This window comes from Lacerta agilis, chromosome 12 (genome assembly GCF_009819535.1).
Source record: "Lacerta agilis isolate rLacAgi1 chromosome 12, rLacAgi1.pri, whole genome shotgun sequence".
Lineage (NCBI taxonomy): Eukaryota > Metazoa > Chordata > Lepidosauria > Squamata > Lacertidae > Lacerta > Lacerta agilis.
The window spans coordinates 12,077,424-12,094,294 of record NC_046323.1 but is presented as its reverse complement, the minus strand read 5'-3'; the positions used below and the strand labels follow the sequence as shown (position 1 = coordinate 12,094,294).

At 42.8% G+C, this 16,871-nt stretch overlaps 1 protein-coding gene across 2 annotated transcripts in view; it reads right to left on the bottom strand.

Moving 5' to 3' along the window:
• Positions 1-16,109, bottom strand: part of CPNE4 (copine 4) — a 74,467-nt gene extending 58,358 nt beyond the window's left edge. For both annotated transcript variants that reach the window (XM_033165742.1, XM_033165743.1), the window contains exons 1-3: positions 15,926-16,109; positions 10,773-10,844; positions 7,223-7,297 (exon numbers count right to left, since the gene is read on the bottom strand). In XM_033165742.1, coding sequence (XP_033021633.1) covers positions 7,223-7,297; positions 10,773-10,844; positions 15,926-15,946 — 168 coding nt within the window. In that variant the 5' untranslated portion in view covers positions 15,947-16,109. The remainder of the gene's footprint in view (positions 1-7,222; positions 7,298-10,772; positions 10,845-15,925) is intronic.
• Positions 16,110-16,871: the final 762 nt, after the last annotated feature.

The following is a 16,871-nucleotide window of genomic DNA, read 5'->3' as shown; positions in this document are numbered from 1 at the left end:
TGTTGGACTAGAACGGGTAGGCAACCTAAGGCCCATGGGCTGGATGCGGCCCAATCGGCTTCTCAATCCGGCCCGCGGATGGTCCGGGAATCAGTGTGTTTTTACTTGAGTAGAATGTGTCCTTTTATTTAAAATGCATCTCTGGGTTATTTATGGGGCATAGGAATTTGTTCATTTCCCCCTCAAAAAATATAATCCGGCCCACCCCATGCTCTGAGGGACGGTGGACCGGCCCACGGTTGAAAAAGGTTGCTGACCCCTGGACTGGAACCTGGGAGACCATGGTTCAAATCCTTGCTCCACCATGAAACTCACTGGGTGACCCTGGGCCTGCCTTTTTCTCTCAGCCTAACCTACCTCACAAGGCTGCTGCTCCAAGGATAAAATAGGGGAAAACAGAACAATGTAAGCCTTAAGTTCAAAGGAGCAAAGGTGGGATAGAAGTTTCATTAAATTACATTAAATTAAAACATGTAGTCCTTATTCCTATGTAGTTTATTGTGTACAGTTACAAACCACTGTGGAAAACCACTTATTTATCTGTTGCCACTTTTGCTGCCATCCTGCTAATTTTGACTGGCATTTCCCATACAGTCAACTTGCAACCTGTGCACCTTTAACTTGTACGATTGTAGCTTTACACGTTTGGCGGTGGGCCACCCGAAACTGCACAAATTAAGTGCACGCAAGGTAGAGAGATTTAAAGCTCTTTCTCTGTCAGATTTTCCCTGCACAGAAAGAGCTCTTAAGTTCTCAGAGTTGCTTGCTTGGGGCTGAGAGGCTTTTGCGAGATCTTGTGTGGTTGTCCAAGATCTTGCAAGAGCCTCCCTAAACTTGTGCGAGACCTTCCCAATTCCCAGTAGGCAAGACTTTTACGTTCTCCACCTTGTGGCAGGTGGGGTGACAGGGGATGGCAAGCCTCTCTCTGCACAGCAGCTTCAGAAAGTTGCAGGTGGTCATAAAGGGGTGGCGCTAGGCTTGTTCCGACAATACACAATTTTGACTTTACACGCAATCTCCAGAATGTAATCCCCGCACAAATCGTGAGTCAACTGTATTTCCATCCAGGGAGATGGACACATAGGGGGCCACCTCCAGGTTTGAGGGGACTCCTGGCAAATTGCATCCTGGTGAATCTGATTGACACCAGCAGGGCTTACTGGCAGTGGGTAGTACAAGCACCAGGATCGATGACGAGCAACTTTGAGTTCCCTTGTTATGTACTGAGCTGAATCCTAGAACAATAGAATCCAGAATGCAGCAGCCTGATTGGTCTGAGAACAATAGGATCCAGAATGCAGCAGTCTGATTGGTCCGCAGGAGCCACCCAATCCAGCTCCAGGTGGAAGTGAATCAGTGACCTGATTGGCCTACAGGAGTAGCCTGGAATTAGCCAATCACGTGGAGCCCATTGTGTAAATAATGTATATATAGCAGACGTTTTGGGGGAAAGACTCATTCCTTGCTATTCTTTACTATAAATTCACACTTGACTCCGAGTATATTTCATCCCTGCCATTTAAAATTGCTCATACTGCTCTGACATAGTGCCACCCAGGGCATCATGGTAAATTTAAAATGGTGGGTGGCTTCTCAGGCCAATCACCACCATCAGGTAAATCTGCAGTTGAGGGATCAGGCAGGTGGGAGGGCCAAAATGGGCATCAGCATGACTGGCACACAGTCAGGGCATTTGAACCGCAGCAGCTGCCTGGGATGATGTGTGCCTATGCTTGCTCTTCCCAGGCATGCTCCATGCTTTAAAGCTCAGTGACTGAGCCCCGTTCCCCCAGCCACCTTTTCGTCTGCTCCAGAGGATTCCCCACAAAAACACACTCTTTAAAACTCAATGGGAGCAAGTAATCTATGAAAAACATGAATTGACGTTTGTTCCGATTGAACGCCAAAGAGCAGTGTTTTGCGGGGGAAACTCCAGGATAAAAACAACAACACAGAGACATACTCAGACACAGAGTTTTTATGTAAGTGTGGACTTGTACATGGAAAGGGTGAGGCAAAAGGGAAGTGTGAATAAGCCCTCTCTCAAGCTCTTTGTTCTGGCACAAAGATACACGAGGCTTTTCTTTTCTCTCTCTTTCTCCTCCCTTCCCCCTTCTTCGTCAGCAGTGGGCTGCAGAGCAACACCCCAAAAGGAAGCTGCAATTTCTGAGTAGAGTGAGAAGGAGCACCCCCACCTTATTTCTCCTGGTGCTTTCTCTTCCCCTAAAAAAGCCCCATTTTCAGTCAGATATCTACAATGCCAACCATGGCCTATGAAGACAGGCAAGCCTACGTTACTTAAACTTAATCTGCTCTGATCCTGAATTATCACGTAATAGTCTTATTTTAACTAAGAATCCTTTTACATAGCCATAATAATCATGAGGGTGCATCACTCTGGGGACTGTGATACTTTACATTTAAATGCTTGTAAAAAAAACCTTCCCTGTGTGAAACAAGTGAGAGCTGCAGCAAGATAAGGCAGTGTGAAGCACTCTGTGACATTCTCTCTTGTACAGTGGTACCTCGGGTTACAAACACCTTGGGTTACAAACGCTTCAGGTTACAAACTCCACTAACCTGGAAGTAGTACCTCGGGTTATGAAATTTGCCCCAGGATGAGAACGGAAATCGCGTGCCAGCAGTGTGCCGGCAGCAGGAGGCCCCATTAGCGAAAGCGCGCCTCAGGTTAAGAACGGTTTCGGGTTAAGAAAGGACCTCCGGAACGAATTAAGTTCGTAACCCGAGGTACCACTGAGTCTGGCTTTCCATTTCATCCCCACCCACCCACAACATACAGCAACCACTGAGTGAACTCAGTTCTCATTGGGATGTGTGTTTTGGGTTTCCACCTTGGTGGGCAAAGGTTCCTAAAGATTATATCTCCTGCAAATCATGGGGCTCCCCCAATCCTGCTGCTACCCACCCCTGGTGAGTGAGTAGTGCTGTTTTGGCTGTGCAAGCAATAGCACTCACGGCTTGAACATCAGAATTAGAGAGATGTCTGTTCTAGACTATCCATTTTCCTAAACGCAGCAAAAGTTTTTCTCCAGGGTGGTAAGCAGGTAAGCATTCACAAACGTTCTCCAGTGATACAATCTTGAGAGAGCTGTACCGCTTGATTCAGAATGGGTGGATTGGCTTTTGCTCAACTGATGGAGAGAGCTCATCTGCCGAACTCATTAGCAGAGTCTTCTTTAAAAAAAAAAACCCCCCAAAACCCCAAAACCCACCACTGGCACATATTCTCCTCCATTTTGATGTTCCTTGTAAGGCTGTGGAACTCCTGACTCTCTGCTCCAGATACATAAAGGGACCCCTGACCATTAGGTCCAGTCATGAATGACTCTGGGGTTGCGGCGCTCATCTTGCTTTACTGGCCGAGGGAGCCAGCATACAGCTTCTGGGTCATGTGGCCAGCATGACTAACCCGCTTCTGGCGAACCAGAGCAGCGCACGGAAACACCATTTACCTTCCCGCCGGAGCGGTACCTATTTATCTACAGTGGTACCTCTGGTTAAGTACTTTAATTCATTCTGGAGGTCCGTTCTTAACCTGAAACTGTTCTTAACCTGAAGCACCACTTTAGCTAATGGGACCTCCCGCTGCTGCTGCGCCGCCAGAGCACCATTTCTGTTCTCATCCTGAAGCAAAGTTCTTATCCTGAAGCATTATTTCTGGGTTAGCGGAGTCTGTAACCTGAAGCGTATGTAACCTGAAGCGTATGTAACCCGAGGTACCACTGTACTTGCACTTTGACGTGCTTTCGAACTGCTAGGTTGGCAGGAGCGCTCCTGATACATACTTGGGATCAAATCTTCTGAATGACCTTAACAGCTATAATGTGAACTCTGCCTGCAAGGGCATTGTTTTTGCCAAATTATAGAGTACATTTTTGGAAACAAAGGAAAATCAGCTACGGGTGCACCTGCTCTTTTGTAATTTGGGGGTGCTTTTTTTTTTTTTTTTTTAAAAATATTTTTGGCATGACCACCAGAAAACAAACTACAGCTAGCAAGTCTGCTATAATTTTGTGCTGTGTGGCTTCATGTGTGTGTGTGTGTGTGTGTGTGTGTGTGAGAGAGAGAGAGAGAGAGAGAGAGAGAGAGAGAGAGAGAGAGAGAGAGAGAACGCTTAAATTTAGCCTCTCAAACTCCCTGCCAAGGAGTTAAATATAATGGGCAGGTTTTCAAAGGAGATTGAGAACTAGCTGTTCTCTCCCCAATGAAGCACGATTCACTTTTCAGAGGAGATGCAAAACCAAAGGTCCTGGATGGTTACAGTGATTAAAGATCTCTAACTTAAGGACGCTATTAACCTTTGCACTTTCGTCAAATTACAAAATCATTATACTCTGCCCACCTAAATATTTCTGGCAGTTTTAATTAGATTTGCTACTACTAATCATATGCAGCCTTTGCAGGCTAATGCTGTGTGCATAGTCATAATCTCCCCCAAGTGAATAGACCTTGTTCTGCCGTTCCCCGCATGGTTTTACTTACCCAATTGCCTGCAATCTTTGACTGCAAGGCACAGTATTTCATAGAATCATAGAGTTGGAAGAGACCACAAGGGCCATTCAGTCCAACCCCCTGCCAAGCAGGAAACACCATCAAAGCATTCCTGACAGATGGCTGTCAAGCCTCTGCTTAAAGACCTCCAAAGAAGGAGACTCCACCACACTCCTTGGTAGCAAATTCCACTGCCGAACAGCTCTCACCGTCAGGAAGTTCTTCCTAATGTTTAGGTGGAATCTTCTTTCTTGTAGTTTGAATCCATTGCCCCGTGTCCGCTTCTCTGGAGCAGCAGAAAACAACCTTTCACCCTCCTCTATATGACATCCCTTTATATATTTGAACATGGCTATCATATCACCCCTTAACCTTCTCTTCTCCAGGCTAAACATACCCAGCTCCCTAAGCTGTTCCTCATAAGGCACCTGAACCTCAAGACAATATAGTTCCACTGACTTAAAATGTATGGTCGGAGGACGCAGCAATCAAAAATCTCAACAAAATTGGGAAAAATTTGGAGATTACTTGAAAAAACAATGCCCCACCTTGAAATGCTGGATCCATTTCTAAATATTCTGTACTGGGAACTAGTAGAAAGTGATAGGTGAAAATGAGATAGAATATAAATTCAAGGAATATAACAGTAGCAAAAATTAGAGTGGCAAATAACTCGAGATGACAACAAGGGAAAGTCGGGGGGGGAGCAAGAAGAGGGAAATGATTTGCTAGAGAAGTACAAAATAATGGAGATAATTAAGTGAATGTTAATTGATGGATTAATGGAATAGTGAAATATGGCTAAAGGTCAGGAGTAGGGTTGCCAGGTCTGCTTCCAAAAAACAGTGCACAAGCGGGGGTGTGTGTTTAAATTAAATTAAATTATATATTTTTTTACAAACATTTTAACACATATTAAAATACCATTTCATCATAAAGCTTTTGAATAAAAAAATGTCCACTATTTTGTGGGGGGGCGGAAATAGTGAACATAATGTGAAAAAGTGGACTGTCCACTCAAATAGTGGACACCTGGCAACCCTAGTCAGGAGTGATTTATATGCGTGGATTATGATTACTAGTTGGATCTTGATCTTGATTTATTTTTGGTGTATTTTACGGATTTGTATTTTTAAGTTGATTTCAATAAAGTTTTTAAAAAATAAAAAAATAAAAAAATAAAAAATAAAATAAAATGTATGGCCTCAGTTCAATAACCAGGTGCACAGAGGCAGGAGCAGTTCATAGGTTGAAGGAAATGAGCCTCAGCAATGGAGTCAGCCCTGTGCACAGACCTCAAGGCTGGTACCAGGATCGAGAGGGTCCTATGGCAGTCACCCTCCACATCTCACTAATGGTGGCAGTGGTAGACATTTAAATGTCTCAGAGTACCCCCAATGCAGCATCACTCCTCAGCACCATGGGGTTTGTTTTAAAAAGTGGTTCCCAAATCTACCACTCAGCATGGGGGTGGGGGCGTGGAATGTCAGCACTAGTAGGCCCTGCAGCCGGCACACCAACAGCTGCTCTTCATCCAAAATGGGGAGAGGGGACCTGCTATTCTCCAGGTGCAACTGGACTAGATCCCCCATCATTTCTGACCATGCTGCCTGAGACTCATGGGACTTCTTGTCTTAACAATATCTGGAAGGGCCACAGGTCATTACCGCCCCCCCCCCCCCAGTTGCTCTATGAGAACTCATAATTATAGAGGGGATACCTCCCATTAAGTTAAATGAGGAATTCTCAGTTATTGTGCTTATATGATCTATTAGCCTAACTGGACCGAAATGAGTGATCTGTGTACGTCAAACCCAGTTGCCAACATTCTTAGCCGCACACTAGCATGACCGAGGAACAACCAAGGTGGTGCTGGTAGAAGCAGGTTTATTTTCAAAGGTTGTGATCATTGGGATTGTTCAGCTACCAAACCAGTGGTGCCATCAAATGCTCCCCTTGCCTTTCCCCCACATACATGAACGGCTACAGTCCACTCCTATGTGCACCTGGAAACATTGCTGTCTTTCACCCCCTCTGATCCTTGGTGGCTCAATCCACGCTTATTGGAAACTATTGTGTCTGTGTGCATGTTAAGAGCATTGCATCCTGCCTCCCCCTACCGATCTTTGCAACGCCTCCACCACTCACAACAATGAGAATTTTGCTAGCGCTGTGCAGACATTGCAGTACAGAGAAATGGAGAATAAAGTTTTTTCCATAGAATAAGGATTGTTTGGTTAAATGAGCAGAAAAGTTGTGCCAAACAGACACAAAGGGAATTAAATTCCCTGTTGCCTGAAATGCGCAGCGAGGAAAACCAGAAAAACAACAAAAACAACAGCCCACACTCAAAACTATTCCTCAGAGTCCCTAAATTTATATTTTAAGGGATAATCTGGAATGCTATGTCTTTGATGGCTTGTTAAAAAATGCCGACTGATGTGATCGGCGGCATTTTAAATACATGAGGTCTCAGTATAATTGAATTGTCTTGGTCTTAATTACATTCCATTGGGATTCTTTTAAAAAAAATCTAATTACTATGCAACTTGAGGAAAGCCTTATTATGAGCATTGATCTGAAATCTCTGATATGTTTAATAACATCAGCATTCCAAAAATAGCTGCAGCAGGGGATGTCTGCGTAAAACTCATTTGTCTGCATTCTTATGATGTCTTTCGGTCAGGTTAACATCAAACTGCTGGCTTACCTTGTCATCCAATTTCCGTGCACTGAAGGAAAGCTCAACATAGTCATCGTTGCCAGATAATTCTTCAGCAATCACCTAGGTGAAAAGTCAGAGATATGTTTAAATGGAGGAGGGGTGGTGGTGGAATTAAATCTGGAACAGTGCCATTTACTAATGCGCCTTCATGAAGATGCTGCTTATGTAGTAAGCCCTGTGAGGCTGCAGAAATGTGACAAATGTGACAAGGAGGCTCATCTGATGCCTTTGTTACATATCTTTAGGCGCCAGGAAAAAAAAACGTTCAGCTTCTCCCAGGCCTTTGGTTAATTAAGCCATCTATGTCTTTTTAAGCTGTGTGTGTGTGTGGAGTGGTAGTTATTGCTTTTGTTTGTTACTATTCATTTTTGTGTTTTTATATTGTAAACCGCCCTGTGATTCTCAGATGAAGGGCGGTACAGAAATTTTAAAAATGAATGAATAGAGCTCCATTGCCAGAAATGCAGCACAAATGCCAATATAATTTAAAGCCGGGATATCCCATTTCTGGATTCTTGGGCACCAGTGTTAATTCAGCCCTGGGGACACACTCCACTGTCTCTCAAGACAGACAGATGCCAACCAAACAAGGGCACCACTGCTCACCTGTGAGGTTCGCGTGATGGTGCCTCACAAGTAACGGAGCAGGAGCCCAAACAGTTTTTTGCAGTTTTATTGTGCAAACTATTTACAGTGCAGAGCTACAAAAAGCATGTCTGTCTCAGTCACTGGCAGAATCCGGGAGTGGCCCCTTCCGGCTTCTCCCCCAGCATAAGAACTTCGGCACCCCAAGTCTCCTCCTAGCCTCCTTGCGTTTCACCCCTCTGCGCAACTGGGGCGCCGGAAATGGCATGCCTCCCTCCTGACCAGCCGGGCGAGGTGAGCACAGGGTCTCAGCAACATCCCCAAGCCCTCTCCCCGCCAGGTTCCCTGTTTGTGGCTCCTGGCTAGAAGAGGCACTGGGGCTCTCTGTGGCATCCTTAAGCCCCTTCCCCACCAGGCTTGTTCCTTCCCTCTCCTCCCCACTGGAGGTGTGGCGGCTTTCCCCACTGGAAGAGGTGCTGCTGCTCACTTGGCGTCATCGGGGCTCTCTGTATGCTAACGGACCCTCCGTTCCCCTCAGAGGGCCAGGTGGCAGTACCCTGACACCCCCAGACGATGAGCTGAGAGGATGGGGCAGAAGTCTATTTTGTCCATTCTGACAGAATCACGCTGAATAATAAATCTGTTATCCTAGCAATAAGGGCTTTGTTGTGTGGAGAATACCGACTTACACATAGCTAAGCAGTATCATTACAAGCACTATCCCAAGAGTGAGACAACGTTAAAGTGTGACCCCACTCTCTCACACACTCATGTACACAACTTGAAACTTTTTTTAAAAATAAAAACTTTTCAGTGAAATTGAGACTAATCCCCCTCCCTCCTGCGTATAGCTGCATATAAAATTACGTGTGGTGTGTTGTAGGGCTGGGCGATATCAGCTTTTCAACGCTGTGAAGTATCACCAGCCAAACTTTGCAATTTCGTGAAGTTGAAAAGCAGAGGGAGAAACAAGCTGCATAGGGCCTAGCCCCACGAGGGAGCGAGGTAAAACCACCTCAGTTCCCTCGGCAGGAGCGATGGTGATTTCACCCTGATGCCTTGCAGGACTGGGGCCGATGGAGTTCGTTCCTCCACGTGCCAGGCAGTGGCAGGAGTCTGTCCACTGACAGCACCCAGTGCACTGAGGGAGAAATGAACGGCGTTGGCTCCGGCGCCTCAAAGCTCATTCCTCCCTCAGCTTGAGGGCCAGAGCGTGATGGGGCCTTCACCCACGATATGCCGCTGAGTGAAATTGCCATCGCACTCTGGTTCTCAAACCGGTCGTGGGTGATGTTATCGATACGTCACCCAGGCCTAGTGTGGAGAAAGGGGATTGGGAGAAGTTTTTCTTCCTTTCTCGTAATACTATGGAAGATTCAGTGTAGACAAACTGAGTCAATTTTCCACACACTACAGAGGTAAACTATGGCATCTGCTCCCACAAGGAGGAGTGGTGCCTACCAACTTGGATGGCTTTTAAAAGGATTAGACAAATTCATGGAGGGCAAGGCTATCAACTATCACTAGCCACAATGGCTATGGTTTGTCTCTACCACCAGAAGCAGCATGCCTCTGAATAATTTTGGGGATCGCAAGTGGAGAGAGTGCTCCTGAGCACATGTCCTGCTTGTTGTTTTGCCATCAGTATCTGGTCGGGTGCTGCGACAACATGATGCTGGATTAGAGAGGCCTTCAGCCTGAGTAAGCAAACACTGGCAACTTCCACTCCCATTTCCATATTTGCTGAAATTCTCGCACATCCCCAAGTGTTTCTGTTCACTTATTTGTTTTAGACAAGTCACTGAACATTTGACTGCTCCTTATAATCTAGACAAAATTACTCTTCCAGGCTCACTGACCAGATGATTCACGCTGATCTCATTTGTATGATGGGTTTCAGGTCCATGGGATACATTTAACTAGGTTACAAATACTGACAATATAAATTTTAAACCCCATTAAAATTTTCTTAACATTGCATTTTGTGGCCACATGCTCATATTATAATGCTGATTAGATAATTCCTCAAGTAATGGGAAACTAAAGAAAATACATTGAGTTGTATCTGGACTTGGGTTGCAGTGTTACCTACAGTATGTATACACAGAAGTCCTATTGGATTTTAGGGTCTTACTCCCAAATAGAGTTAGGATTGAAATCTAAGTTGTTTATACTTTGTCCCCATTGAACTTGGTGGGGATTAAGTTCTTATTGATCAATCCCACTGATTTCACTGAGACTTAGTGCAATTAAATGTGGACCAAAAAATTTGTTCTCTTGAGTGAAAACAGTAGGCTATTTTGATGTAAAAGTCTACGGCCATATACAAAGCATACGTTTTGAGCACATAGTCTTTTCCTCAAGAATCCTGAGAATTTACCCCTTACAGAACTACAATTCCCAGCACCCTTAACAAATTACAGTTCCCAGGATTTGGGGGGGGGGTGTATTTAATGTATGGTGTGTACGCAACTTATAACTCATCAGTGGTTTGGAGGTTTCTCTGTGAAATTTACACTGAGAAATGCAAAAATCAGGCTCTTAGGGCAATTTAAAGACTAACAATATTAATGATGGCGTAAGCTTTTGCAGTCCAGATAAGATGCAAGTCCACAAAAATCTGTGCCATAATCAAAATTGTTAGTCTTTACCACGTTACAAAGACAAAATGGTGCTGTTTCTGTAGCAACACGCTAAAACTGCTAACCCTCTGCAAGCTGGTATATGAACATTACATTAAAAAGTGCTCATCTATGAGTCTGTCCTGTCCTGTTTCCCTGTTTCCATTCTGTGATTTTTTTAAAAAACAAACAAACAAACAAACCAAATTTTGAATTTGTATTTAAATACATTTTTAAACAATCTGGGTCAATGTGAGGAATATTGCATCTTTTATATATATATATAAAATATCCTGAGGCAAAAGAAAAGCTTATTCAGATGGACCTACCGTTATGGAAGATTTTCCTGCCGTGTTGCCATGTTTCAATAAAGATTTTGAGAGTTTTCTCTGTGAAACAATCTGCAGGAAATGATAAGAGAGGGTATTAGGAAATGTATCTAGGTTTGTGATGTAATTTTCATCTAAGAAATGCATGCACATGTCTCACCAAATAATTCACTAAAACAGAGATAAAGTAATTCCACAGCGCAGGAGATCACAATCTGGTTTTAAAGACGAAGGATTAGTGAATGATCTCAAAATAGTTCTTGCACAGAAATTTAGAAGAAACCTAGAATCAAGGTTGTAATCCTGAACACACTTGTTAGGGAGGAAGCTTCAATTAATACAGTGGGATTTACTTCTGGGCAAAAAAAACCCAAACCCAACATGCATATAGGATTGTTGCCATTGGATGAGCATTTTGAGAATTTTATATTGCATGCTGTTTTTAATTTTGTTTTATTTGTTTGCATTTCCTGGTAAGTCACTCTGAGGCTTTTTAAACAAAGCGGCAAGCTGAGGCAAACCACCATCATTTCCCATGTTCCTGCAGTGCCTTGGTGGGCACTTACTTAACTTGTGTCTCTGTTAGGGAAAGAAGCAGGTATAGATGATATCATCATCATCATCATAAAAACAACAACTTTTCAAGTGAAATGGAAGTCATTTCTAGAAGCTGAAGAAAAGAAGGTGAGCAACCACTTATTTAGAACCTCAGAACTATTTTTGTCTGAGAGTGTGGGCTCATGGTGAGAGGGCAAAAGACTTCCTGAAACTTCTCCTGCTTTTACATAATAAAATAAAAAATTCCTTCCAGTAGCACCTTAGAGACCAACTAAGTTTGTTCTTGGTATGAGCTTTCGTGTGCATGCACACTTCTTCAGATACCTGAAGAACAAACTTAGTTGGTCTCTAAGGTGCTACTGGAAGGAATTTTTTATTTTTTATTTTGTTTTGACTATGGCAGACCAACACGGCTACCTACCTGTAACTGCTCCTGTTTTTGTTTAAAATTGCTTTTCTTTGTTATCTATGTCATTTTAAATTGTGATTGATATTAATGCTGCATTCTTAGTTTTAGATTTTATTATTGATTTGGAAATTATTTTCGATTTGACTGTGTGCATTTTGATGTGTTTTACTTATTGTTTATGGCTTTTGTGATGTCGGTAATTATGTAAATCTTGTTATGTTGTAAGCCACCTTGTGCACTGTTTTAACTGTGGAAAGGCGGCTTACAAATAAAATGATGATGATGCTCCCCACCCACCTTTTCGGTCATCACCTTCACCTGTTTCATGGTCTGGGCAGCACCAGTGATAATCATCCTGGTAGTCGCCATTTTCCTCTCACAGGGCATTGCCCTCACTCTGATTTGTCAACTCATGACATCATCATGAAGCCAAATGAGAGCGAGGGCAATGCTTCAGAACATCCCAAAGAGAACAGCACAAATGAACCCTTGCGTCTGGAACAAGGGAGGAATGGCTTGCAGCTGACAGACATGACCTGGCACCAACACCTCTTGTTTGGGAAACCAATCAGTGGGAGATAATACATTTTGGTCATGCATCTACCTGCAGCTACTCCTGCCTTAAGCCACAGCCTCCGAAGCATCAAATAAAGCAGATATTGCTGCTTTTTGGATTCAGTGTCTGCCTGCATGGCTGGAAGATCTAGGTACCCTGTCAATCTGCAAGCTGTTACAATTATCTGTCATATGCTCACTTAACTTCCTAGGGGGTGGGGGGAAACATGATTGGCACCTATTTTCTTCTCTGGCAACTGTGCAATAAATCAAAATGTGCCACAGCTTCAATAGTGGAAGGAAGAACACTATGAAAAAGAAGGGCTGAAAAGCAAAGCTTCATTTATGAGAAGCAAATATCAAATGCAAGACAAACTAAAATGTTTGGGCTCGCTTTTTTAAAAAAAGAGCTATGTCTCTTGCATTTGAGTACCTATTCTTGTCTGAGCCACTTGCTGTGTGTCTTTTTTAAAAAACAGACAAACGGTATGCAAAATGTTTTGCAAAAGTAATTACAGTATATTATGTGCATAATGCATGTAAGAGTCAAGCCCCATGTGGTACTAAGTTTCTGCAGCATCTTTTTAATGTGTAAGTATTTCTATACAGTGATATGTCCTGTTGTATGCTTCTGCATACTTTCAAAAACCCAGAGCATATATGCAAGCAATAATACACATTAACAGTGTATATAATATGTGAGAATGGGTCATATTGTTAACTGAAGTGGTAAAAATAAATAAATACTCACTTCTTGTTGAAATCAAGGAATAAGACGTGAATTAGAAAAGAACTGTTCGGATTGGCTTGACTTTGACATTTTCAGAAAATTCTGTCCCTGCTAATGATTCCTCACCTCCACCTTGACCCACACATTTACAGGTATATCATCACAACAACTTTGTGAGGGGGTTGTGCTGAGAGATACTGGCTCATTCAGCTTCTTGGTTAATTGGGGGTGTGTGTCAGCAGTGATTTCACTATCCAAATCTATGACCAACGCTCTGCTTAACAACATCATAGAACCTCCCACCTCTCATTGAGAGCCATTGTTCATAGCAGAGAAGAGTGTCGCTGTTATGTACTGAGTTGAATGGGATCCAAAATGCAGCAGTCTGATTGGTCCTAGAACAATAGGATCCAGAATGCAGCAGTCTGATTGGTCCACAGGAGCCACCCAATCCAGCTCCAGGTGGAAGTGAATCCACAACCTGACTGGTATACAGGAGTATCCCGGAATTAGCCAATCATGTGGGGCCCATTGTGTAAATAATGTATATAAAGCAGATGTTTTGGGGGAACTGGCATTCCTTGCTACAATAAGCTGAATAAAGAGCATGAAATCCACACTTGACTCCAAGTATATTTCAGTCGCCCTGGAGAAAGAGAGGTTCAAAAACCCACCCAGCTGTGAAGCTCACTTTAGGACTTAGGTTGAGAGATTGTGACTGGCCCTAACTTACTTTGCAGGATTGATGTAAGGACAAAATTTGGCGGAGGCCATGTTCACCCACTCTGAGCTCCTTTGAGGAAGGAGCAAGATAGAAAGCATTTCACAGAATTGCAGAGTTGGAAGGGACGCTGAGGGTCATTTGGTCCATAAACAGGTGCAAGATGGGATTCATTACAAACCTTCCAGTAAGAAACTCTGAGAGATTTCTAATGGAGTTTCAAACACTGAGATCTTTACTCGTGCAGTAGCTACATTTTCTTAAATAGCGTGGTTGGAATTATTTTGATGCTTCTGTCACTCACTCGCTCATTTAAAGGAGTGCAGTTCTCTAAGAGTAATTTTGCCACAGCAAATATTTATCACACAGAAATGCTGCTTTTTTGTTCTCCCAGCCACAAGCTGTCAAACAAACGAATAGTAAAATGGATCAATTTGGCAGTTAAATGCCTTCATCATTGCCTTTGACAGTAACGAAAAATTAGGCAATGTAGGGCATCAATTATATAATTGAGAGGAAATCAATTTTTACTGGCATTAAACTGCCCTTTGAATATGCATCCCTCTTAACTAGTCATCTTTTGGAACCTGCCATCAATTATAAATCATGTTTATTGCTTATTTATAGGCATAAAAATCCCCTACCAAGAAAGATCATAAAGACTGCTGGCTTCTAAGCAGGTTGCAACCAAGCAGAAAACAGATATTAGAAGCAGATGAAATATCAAAAATGCAAACAAACAAATACTGTATCCGTAGTTCAGGGGTCAAGTTTCAAGGAAGATCTCCAATATGACTAAATGAGCACCGTTTGACTGTCTTAAGTTTGACCTCTTTTGCCTGCATTTTGCAGGCAAAAACTGGCTTTCAGTGGGTCAAAATTCATCTGTCAAACTTATAATACAGTTCTCAGTCTGTACTTTGCTGATCTTCATTAAGATAATGGAAAACTTCCCAGACTCAACGTCAGATGATAATGGTGCATTTGGGCCCACGCCTGCAAGGGGGTCCAGACTTATTTTTTTTAAAAAAAAGTAAGTCTATATCCTTCAGAGGACGGTAAATTGATGCAAAATCTGCAGGCAGCTTTCTAACTGATTTCTGTGAGATGAACCAGCCTGGCTGCTCTCACCTTTCAGTGCTTTTAGCCAAGCAGTAAAGTCAAAGTTGTGATTGAAAAGTGAGATATTTGGACAACCAGTGATAGGAATTACCGGGGTCTGAAAGAGGTGCAGTTTCTCCCTCCCCCTTAGTGCACTTTTTATTTTATTTTATTTTATTTTATTTTATTTTATTATTATTATATCTCAGGGTGGTTCACAGAATAAAATAAAAGATAAAACACAAGTAAACAATTAAACAAAAACAAATAATAACCCCCCTTCCCACAGATACATTTAAGAGATGGCAGAGTATTAATCAGTGCACAGCCTTGTTGAAGAGGAACGTTTTCACCTGGTGCCTAAAAATATATAATGAAGGACTCAGGCAAACCCCCCTGGGGAGAGCATTCCACAAATGAGGAGCCACTACAGAAAAGGCCTGTTCTAGTGTTACCACCCTCTCGACCTCGTCTTAGTTGATAGTCCTTGGAATCTCTGTAGAGCTTCCTTTTTTCCTAGCATCTTTCCTGTAGTGGATTCATTTAAGATCAGGTGCCCCCTAAAGGTTACTTTCTGCAAATACTACTACACAGTAAGAGTGGGCGGGTGATAAAGAAATCCCTACCACCAGCCAAATGGCGAACGCAAAATGTGAAAACTTTGCAAGAAGGCATTAGAAACGTCCCCTGCTGAAGTCCAGACACTCATTAATGGTTATAATAACTTGTCTGCCCGGTCAGTTTCCCAGGTTTATTTTATATTCACTGAAGATGGGAGGCCTGGGCAGCACTGGGTTAAGGTGATGGAGGGGTGGGCTCTGGTGCAGTTTCCAAAATAGCTACCTTTTGCAGGGATGGGGTGTGTGTGTAAGCTACTGTACACAGACTGTAACCAGACCGTTGTGAGGAGATGCCTTTGTGTAAAAACAGAATTATAATAACAGCAACAATAAAAAGCCATCAAATTCAAGCCTTCATTTCACCCAGTTCCCACATGGAGAAAGCACAACGAACGACAGTTTTGCCAGTAGTTATAGATTTTCCCCAAAAGTAATAAGCAGGAAAGCCATGGTTCCTACCTGTCCAAGAGTACATTCCATGCCACCAAGGAAGTCTGCATCTTTAAGCCCATTGTGGTTGCTGCTGATGTCATGGACTTCAAATCGCAGCCGTTGAACCTCTTCAAAATAGAAGTCCACTGTGAAAAGCTTTGAGAAGATGGGATTTATGCAAGTTCGGATCACTTCCGTCCTGTCGACCTGTCAATCAAAAGACAGTTTACATGAGTGGGTTTTTTTATTATTCAACTGGAGGAAAAATGACAAATAAAAATCTCTTCCACCAAGTGGAAGAAGGGGTGTAAATGATGCATGTTTAGCACAACTACTGCTGAAAAATACATTCTTTAAAACAACAGACTATCAGGACATGAGCCATTTTTGATGATGATATTATATTTTTGGGCCTCGCTAAAATAGATTTGGTGAAGTTTTAAACCAGCCTTCACCAATGTAATGCCCTCAACAGGTTTCGTACTACAACTCCCATTAACTGTAATCCAAAATATCTAGGAGGTGCAAGGTTGCTGAAGCCTAGCTTAAAGGTTCATACTTTTCAGAAAAACAAATAAAGTCATTGGGGTGTTCACATGCTACATTCAGTGAGTGTACAGACTGTGTACCTGCATACCCAACCGTTCAGCTGTACACTTGTTCAGTTATTCACATGTAATGTTTGGCAAGTGTACAGTCTGTGCACCTGTGCACACAATAGTTGAGTTCTACACAACTATGAACAAGCACACCCTCTTTCACACAAGCACTTGCACGTGTGCAGACAGCTTGTCCCTGTGTCCAGCGTAATGTGTGAACACACCTATTAGTGGAAATAAAACAGCATGCAGATGGATAGAATTTCTTCATTAATAGACAGCAAAGGAGATGAGCTTAGACAAAATTTTATTATCTGAACATTTGGGACACATAAAAGATGCCGGATTGATTGCTGATTTGCACATGCAAATCA